Source organism: Athene cunicularia, assembly GCF_003259725.1.
Source record: "Athene cunicularia isolate RWA chromosome 2 unlocalized genomic scaffold, athCun1 chr2_part1, whole genome shotgun sequence".
Classification (NCBI taxonomy): domain Eukaryota; kingdom Metazoa; phylum Chordata; class Aves; order Strigiformes; family Strigidae; genus Athene; species Athene cunicularia.
The window spans coordinates 3770527-3779008 of record NW_020799095.1 but is presented as its reverse complement, the minus strand read 5'-3'; the positions used below and the strand labels follow the sequence as shown (position 1 = coordinate 3779008).

The 8482-nt window shown below is 53.6% G+C and overlaps 1 protein-coding gene across 1 annotated transcript; it reads right to left on the bottom strand.

The window, feature by feature from the left end:
* Nucleotides 1-4018: 4018 nt before the first annotated feature.
* LOC113477088 lies at nt 4019-8096 on the bottom strand. The gene is made up of 4 exons (XM_026843197.1): nt 7969-8096; nt 7046-7159; nt 6534-6638; nt 4019-6239 (listed from the first exon to the last, which is right to left on the bottom strand). Exons 1-4 carry the CDS (start codon nt 8000-8002, stop codon nt 5041-5043), a joined length of 1452 nt encoding a protein of 483 aa, XP_026698998.1. The 5' UTR covers nt 8003-8096; the 3' UTR covers nt 4019-5040.
* Between the last annotated feature and the right edge of the window lie 386 nt (nt 8097-8482).

The following is an 8482-nucleotide window of genomic DNA, read 5'->3' as shown; positions in this document are numbered from 1 at the left end:
GATGCCAGCGAAGAAGATAGCTGCCTCCTGGAATCCTCGCCAGCAGGAGCAGCGCAGGAACCCAGACCGGTGATCTGTACTCCCCCATTCCCTCTATCTCCCTCTTTTCCTTTTTTCTGTTAAGAAATGTAAAGCATATTATATTGCTTGCCACAGCTTGCTCTGTACTTAGCCAGTATATCATGTGTTCAATTAGTGCATTGTAGGTAGTTAATAAATGCTTGAACTTGGAGACTTGTTGTCCGCTCCAATTGGGGATTTGCGAATCTGAGTCACTTGTCCCCCTCGCTGGAGCGGGACGTGACACCGTTAAACATTCAACTTCTTCTGTTTCTAGTTAAAGTGGGGCTAAAATACCCCAAACGCCAGGACACAACAACCTCTTGCACAGGAGAGCAATGTCACTGCCTGAGTGCCCAGGAGGGCCAGGCCAGGCCAGGCCTCCCTGCCAGGTCTCTGCTTGACCTCAGTCACATTTTCAGAGGGCTTGGAGAGACCCAAATCTTACGTTTTCCCAGCACAAAACTCCCCCAGGGGTGTTGGGCGCAGTTATCCCCACCCCAAAGCCATTTGTCACACACCAGTCACACCGTACGAGCTGGAGGTCCCACAATCACCAAGGGACCCCCCCGCCATGGCTGTCCCACATCTGGGACTCGAATCTGCCCGATACCCAGCAGTGTCAGGATCTCGTTGTTGTCCCCCATCATCTTCCAGGACACTCTGGTACAGCTCCCTCTGCCACGGTGTCCCCCTTGGCGCAGCTCAGAGAAACCTTGGGGGACAACGGCTCCCACCAGAGGCACCGCTGGAGTTCCAGAGCCACGGGGGTGCTGAGGTCGGCGGGACCCGTTGCTCCAGGCAGCACAGGTAGGGGACAGGCAGCCAGTAGGCCAGGGACAGCCTGGGTTGGGCTCACACCTAAGAGGGATCCAGCAGAGACCCCCGGGGCGTGGGCTGTGGCACCAGCCTCACACCCCAGATGGGCATTGCCTGCTGCAGTCCTGCTCTGCTGCTGATCCTCCCTGGCCCACGTGCTGTCTGGGGGAAGCCTGAGGCTGGCACCACCCTGCAGGGTCTGCAGGGCAGCCCGGGCTGTGTACGGCTGGGGAGGAGTGAGACAGGGGCATCCAGGGGGGCCGGGAGAGCCCCGCGGATGTTACCGGAGAGGTGGATCCAATCCCAGCGTGCACTAAACAACCTTAACACGCTCAGGGGAGATAATTGTTTTTATCCAGGCCTGGGTGCTGGGTGGACTTTTCCACAAATCCAGCACCACAACAGCAGGTTTTCTTGTTCCTTTCATACACAAAAATCAGAGGTTAGTATTTTTCCAGACACAGCTATACGATACTGATTGGTTAGTGATTAACATACAGTTATAATATGGTTTACATAATAATTACTACATATGCTCAGGGGAAGGGTCTTCACCTGGGCAGGGGTCTTTTTAACTTGTAGGTTTTAATATTACAATAAACATACCTGTTTTTGTATTGTTATCATCAGACAAAGCCAATTTTTATAAAAATATATATTTTTATTTGGGTTCAATCGATTTAGGGTGGGAAGCAATAGGCAAAGCAGCGCTGGGTGCATGGAGAGCCGCAGCTCTACCACACGCACCCAGAGTTCCAAAAAGCAGCGTTTTTTATACTCTTGTGCCATCGTCTTTAACCAATCTCCTCCCGTCAGAGTTGTCCTGCTCTTTCCTATTGGGTCATTTGGGTTGCTGGGGTGCGTGTCCTCCTCCTATTGAGTCTTTTGAAAGTCTCGAAGCCTTGGTCTCCCGGCGCGCTTTTCTCCTATTGGATCTTTTAAAAGCCTCATGATCTCATCCTTTTGGCGGGCTTTTCTTCAAACAGCAGTTACATGTCAGCTCTAGGTGGGGTTTCTGAGACACGGTTACATTGTTCCAATCCGAATGGCACACTTTACATTTAATTAACATTTACAGATCATTCAAGTGTACCTACCCGCCTTGATTACCTTAGCAAATTAGTTACAATAGTTTATTACAGTATTATAACAAAGGCAGTTAACTTTCATCACACTGCAAAGTTCGTTTCATCGCCCAGTAAGCAAACAGTCCCTTTGCCAGGCTGTCAAATAACTCACCCTCAGAACGATCCCAGACACTGTCATTATGGCCCAGGACATTTTACCTCTTTTCTAGGGTTTGGAGATCAGGATTTGTTCTTGCTTGACCTCACAGTTGTTCCCAGATGGTGACTGTGGCTCCTAGCATAATCCTTGCCCACGGCTACAAGTGCACTATGTCAAAATAACTCATCCTTGACACAAGCCAGACCTTCTCTTTACAGTTCAGGATGTTCTGCATGTTTTCCAGGGTTTGGAGAGCAAATCCTGTTTGAAACAGAATGGTTAACTAGACTGAATCCAATATAACTGTTCAGCAGGGGTTCTGGGTTGCAGCACTGGGGATCACCCCACAATGAGTGCGCCAACCACTAACAAAATGCTCTAATATACACAAAAGAACGTACATATTCAGCAGATTTCCTGGAAAAAAAGTTGTCTTATGCTAATAGCATCTTGGAATTCATTTATACAGTCCGAGCACACGTAGTAAAAATAGAGTGATGGTCCTCCCCCTCTCCTGGGGGTCCCCATCCTCACGCTGTCTGCTGGCTGAGCTTTGGGCTTCCCGTGCCCGTATGCGGTGATGGAGTGAACTCGACTCTTTCGCCTCCTCTTTGTTCCAGGGGATTCGTTTAAATCGGCTCCCAGCCGCTTATCTTGACTCCGGCATCTTCTCAGGCATTTTTAGGTCCCTGTTATCAGGGGATGCACTCAGGGAGTTTACCAGACTGCCCAAGGCCGGTTTTATCTCTGCTGGGTGAGGAATTACAGGTTTCCAGATATTTTACGGATGGGTAGGACTGCCCGGGAGTAGGCGTGGGAGAGAATATAAATGAAGTTACATACAGAATCATCCGGGTTGGAAAAGCCCTTGAAGCTCCTCCAGCCTGATGATGACCCTCATTCTGAGCGTTCCCAACCCCACCAGGCCCCTCAGTGAGTGTGAAGCACAGGCGGAGGAAGGCTACGGGAGGAGCAGGAGGCCGCGTCCCCATGGCAACTGCGGCGGCCCCGCGGTGCAAAGTCCGCTGACGCACACAGCGCCCGCCCCACCCGGAAGTGGCGGTGCCCTTGCCCCACGTGACACCAACTGGCCCCACGATTGGCTGCTCTCAGCTAAAGCGGCACCATTTTGTGGCGGCCGCCTGAGCCCCCTGCGGCCCGAGGCCTTGCCTGCGGCAGCCCAGCATGATTGGTGCAGCACTGCACGTGACCTTGGGGACGCTCTGTCATTGGGCAGTGATGGGGCCACTGCAGGGTCGTCAGGATGCGCTGCACCCAGAACAGCTGCATTTAGTATTTTTATTTTGTCGAGGTGGGCAAAGGCCATTAAGGTCATCAAGCCCAAATGTTAACCCAACACTAAAGCGCGTCCCTCAGCTCCACGTGGATTTTAAACACCTCCCGGGATGGGGACTCAAGTCCCTCCCCGGGCAGCCTCTTCAAGTGCTGGACAACCCTTTGGTGAAGGAATTTTCCCCAGTATTCAATCTAAAGTTCCAATTTGAGGCCATTCTCTCTTGGCCTGGCGCTGGGTCCTTGTCTCAAGAGAATGATCCCCCCTCTCTGCACCCTCCTGTCAGGGAGCTGCACAGGGCCAGGAGGTCTCCCCTCAGCCTCCTCCAGACTGAACCCCCCCAGTTCCCCCAGCCGCTCCCCAGCAGACCTGTGCTCCAGACCCTGCACCAGCTCCGCTGCCCTTCTCTGGACACGCTCGAGGCATTCAATGGCCTTTTTGGGGTGAGGGGCCCAAAACTGAACCCACTCATCGAGGGGCGGCCTCACCAAGTGCTGAGCACAGAGGTACCATCCCTTCCCTAGCCCTGCTGCCCACACTGTTTCTGATATAAAATATTACAAATTCATCCCAGTTTTGCTACACTTATACCCAGATTTGGCTTTTCTGATGCTACCAGAATCACCTCAGCCTTGTCTGCAATGAGTGTTGTGGTTCCCTGGGCGCTGTTGGTCCTGCAAGACTCTTCTCTCCAGAAGGTCCTAGTCTCTGCTTTCCTCACCATGGGACTCAGCTCCCCTCTGAACACCAGCCAAGCCCAGGCTCCCTCACTGCGCTTCCTGCTGCTGTTTTCCTCGCTGGCATCCCGCACACCCACCAATTCCTCCTGGCACCTCCCATGGTTGAATTCAGGGAGCTTCACCTCTAGCCATGGACCCATCTCCTGTTGGTAGCTGTTACAACATCCCTGTTACAGGGATCTGCTGAACGGATGATTTTTTTTTTTTCATTTTTTTTAGAAAGGGAATGCTGCAGGGTTCTGCATGGTATGTCCCCGTCCACTTTTACAAGCAATAGCTGCAAGGTCTCATCACAAAAACATAGTCCCCCTGTCATACTGTACCCTAAAAATTTCTCTCCATTCACTCTGCTCAAAATAATAGTGGGAAACCCCAGAAATCAGGGCATTCTGCCTGCATCAAGCAGAGCAAAGCACTAATGGCAGCCGAGTCTGGTGCCTTGAAGACCCTGGGGGATTCCTCCCTGCCTGGGCTCAGTGGGCGGCTGCGAGCACAGCCCACACACAGCTGACCAGAGGGTGTGACAACATGGACAATAATTTAAAATAGTTTAATGAGAAGACAGGAAAGACCGCAGCGATCGAGCACAGCCCTGCTAGAAAACATACCGACCAGCTGCCTGCTCACACGCAGCTGCCGGGAAGTCCCCCTTCGCTGTTTTCCTGTGCTTCCTCCTTTTACCCACACTGATCCTTCCCTTTCCCTTGGCCTTTTCCCAGAAGTTTCCCAGACAATCCCAGTTTCCCCACGAGGCACCACGTGCCGAGTTTTATATGCACTAAGCTGCTTCCATGCACCTTTCACAGCGTTTCTTCTCTCTTCAGTGGGTTTTGCTGCCGGGAAGGTGGCCCCGACTGTTTCTCTCAACAGACGGAAGAGTCATGGCCAACCTGCTGACAATCAGCTGTCTGTCTGAACGATGACGGGCCAAGAAGCATCCTTACACCACGAGTAGCCACCATGCTCCAGGTTCTGGCATATGGAGTCCAATACATGGTCGACAGCCCACATCACCATTTTATAAGCATCATGCAGTGAAACATTATTAGATTTAAGAAGTTCAACGTTTTGCTCTGCATGAGGGCTCCAGGTCAGCTGTGCCCACTGCACCTTGTGGCACAAGGACACCTCAGGGTGCTTCGCTTCCATCTTCATCTCTGCAGCTGCACTGGAGGGTGGGTGTGCAGCTATGGGTTCAAAACACACCACAGGGGTGCAAAGTGCTGCTGATGTCACTCCTTGGGACACAGCCCTGCTCTGAGGCTGGGGGGACACAGCCTCCTGCTTTGCAGGAGGACTAAACACCCCACACGTTCCTTCTGTGGGGCCATCTTCTGCCTCAGCAGGAGGAATGGCAAGTTCCGGAAGACAGCTGGTGCTAGAGGAACCCTGAGGAAACTCCAGCACCTTGCTGACCCAAGACTTGCAACGCCACATAATACGCTTGGCTTTCCTGATGATTTTCCCTATTAGGCATTTTCGCTTTGCCAGCCTGTGAAACGTGGCCCGCTGCTTACCAGCAAGACGAAGGATTTTACCAACTCTGCCTTGATAACGAAACCCTGGCACCTGACAGTATTCGTGGTCCTGAAGTGCCAAGACACCCACCTCGGGGTTCTTGTGGTAGTTGTGTTCCGTCAGAGCACACAGATGTTGGGTGTAATGCAAGAGCCGTGTCTCACCCATCATGCAGTAACAGTGCTCTTCCAAAATAATCTCATTCAAATCCTTGACAAACACTTCCCCATTTCCCTGGAGAAATGTCACTTCTCCCCAGGTGTGTTGACTTTTTTGGGCAGTCCTTTGAAGCTTCTCCCTAGGGTCACCACACAGATGCTGAGGATCTGTCTCTTTGTTCTGCTGTCCCACTGGGCAAAGTGGGAATCTTTTGCTTTGGGTTACATTTGCTGTGACCCCTTGTTTATTCTCTGCTTCTCCTCCCTTCCCAGGCTTGAAGACCGCTTGTGCCTGGTCTCGGCTTTCCAGTGGCCTCATTCCTCTGCCAGCCACCTCTGACAGCAACTCGCTCCTACCCTTGAGACACTTGAACTTGTTCAGCAGCCTTCTAGACCGGAGACGCCAGTGCACACACCGCCCTCCTGCTGAGAGAGGGTTGGAAAGAGTTTGTCTTCTTCCTAACTGGGGCACTGTGATGGGACAGGGAGAGAGGGACTGCGCTGAAGGAACTGGAGAAATGCTGACAGTAAGGAAAATCCATTCTCCCCTGTTCAGGGGGACCCTGACCTCTGCCTGCGGATGTTGCCTTACACAGGGGTGGGAGAAGCCCTGGCAGTGATGACAGCACAGTGCTGGGGACAGGGATGGGGCTGGAGCCACTTTGAGCTCTTTGCTGCAGAGTCTGGCAGTGAGGAAGGGTGGGGAGCAGGACTCACCTTGGCGGGGGGTCTCTGTCCTCTTCTCCAGCACACAGGACCCACTGTCACCAGGCCACCAGCGTGAGGGAGGCTGCTCCTGCCAGCTCATGTCGCCCTCGTGTCCTGCAGGGAAACCAGATGGATGTCACCCTCCTGGGAGGGGAAGCTGTGGGGCTGGAGGAGGAAGCCCTGTCTGCTGCCAACAGCCACCAGAAAGTCACAACCCTGCTTGCAGGTGACTGAATGGGGGGAAGATTATGAGTGTCTCGAGGGGGATGAGCAGCAGTCTCCGGATTCCCTTTGACGTTGCTGCTGCTCTGTGCAGGGAGGGCTGCAAGGCCAGAGGGAAAAGAGGGAGAAGCCCCAAAACAGGCAGTGAGGGGGAGGGAAGGATTTGGACAGGAGGGCAAGAGGGAACCCCAGACACACGCGGTCACAGCTACAGAGAAGGAACTTGGGGTGGATTTCGGAACATGCCACCACCCCGTCGAGGTAAATGGTCCTATGGGGGTTGGATTGTTCCTGCTCACCTGGAGAAGGGCTGGCGGATCCATCCCACCTCACTGGGCTCTGCGGTGTGCAGACCCATGGCTCTTCCCCACGCTCCAGCCGGAATAAAACATCAGGTTTGGGGCCTGGGTAACCTGGGGGGTGGAGCAGAGTGTGTTACTCTGATGCAAACTTTAGGAATAAATTGTTAACTTGAGAAAATAAAGGCCTTCTCTTTGACACCCCAAGCTGCACTTCTCCGTGACCAGAAGAGCCCAAGCAGAAATGACACCAAAACATGGAAAAAAAGCAAAGGAGACATTGGAGCTGCAGCCAGAGATTGATTTATTCACAAAGACAAGGGCAGAACCGAGTCCCAACTCTGCTGGCAGGCTTTCCCAGCGAGGGATTATCTGCTGCTCATCCTAGGAGCAGCTACTGGGCATGGTATTTCCTCCCAGGTGCCTGGCTCAGACCCTTCACGCAGGTAATCAGAGATCTCCGTCCTGTCCTGGTGGCAGTGGGCAAGTCCTCTGAGAGGACCTTGATGGTTCAGGGAACGCTGCTGCTGCCTGACAGGTCAGCTCCCCTGCACCCAGGCAGGTATGGGCTGCTAGTCCTGCCCCACTGCAGCCACAACACCCAGGGGACGGGACACCCGGCCCATGGCCTCACCTCAGGGCAGGCCGCTCACCTGTGGTTATGTACTCATAGGCGGCTGTCAGCTCAAAGAGCCCCAATCCTGCGTTTTCCCAGCACTAAAGCCCCCCAGGACTGCAGGTGCTTGGAGCAGTTACCCCAGCCCTGTAGCCAGAGTTCAAAATATGCTGAACAGCCCTGCTTTCCCTGGAAGCAGGACGGTTCTGACAGAGTCAAATGCAACAGAAGCTCCCCCACCCCAGCTGTGTGTGTCTGTCCCCCCCCACCTCAGGCCAACATCCAGGAGTTAAAACTGCAGATTTACCAAGGGACGTCAAGAGCTCGTAGTTGTCCAGCATGACGCTGCAGTACAGGTCCTTCTGCTCCACCTCGATGGCGTCCCACTCCGCACGGCTCAGATAAATAGCAACGTCCTCGAAGATCACCGGCTCCTGTCACACAAGGGTTGCACCCTCCGTCACACGTGAAGGTCCACAGGGGAGAAAGGTTTCATAGACTTTTGTTTTTTGTTTCGTTTTCCCAGGTGTTATTTTCACCCCTGGGAATTTAGAGGTCCAATGGACAATTCCTCCCCAGGAGGCTGTGCACCCTGGGGGGGCGGAATTACGGCCCTTCACGGAATGACACCTTGGTGAGCCTTCGCCTGGAGCTTGGGGCTATTTTCTGGGCCCACCACTCTGCAAGGCCCTGCCCCACCAACGCCTCGAGGGCGCCACGTGGCTGTCAAATAGACAGCGATGGCTGAAGGGAGGCAACGGTCACCGGGTGGGGGAGGGGGCAGCGCAGAGGGCTGGAGGGGTACAACGTCGTGGAGTGGC

Coding starts and splice junctions, on each gene's coding strand:
- LOC113477088 (XM_026843197.1), bottom strand. CDS start 8,002: ATGCTGGACAACTACGAGCTCTTGACGTCCCTTG. Junction 6,639..7,045: donor ATCCGCCAGCCCTTCTCCAG/GTGAGCAGGAAC, acceptor GTTTCCCTGCAG/GACACGAGGGCGACATGAGC. Junction 6,240..6,533: donor GACAGAGACCCCCCGCCAAG/GTGAGTCCTGCT, acceptor CTCTCTCAGCAG/GAGGGCGGTGTGTGCACTGG.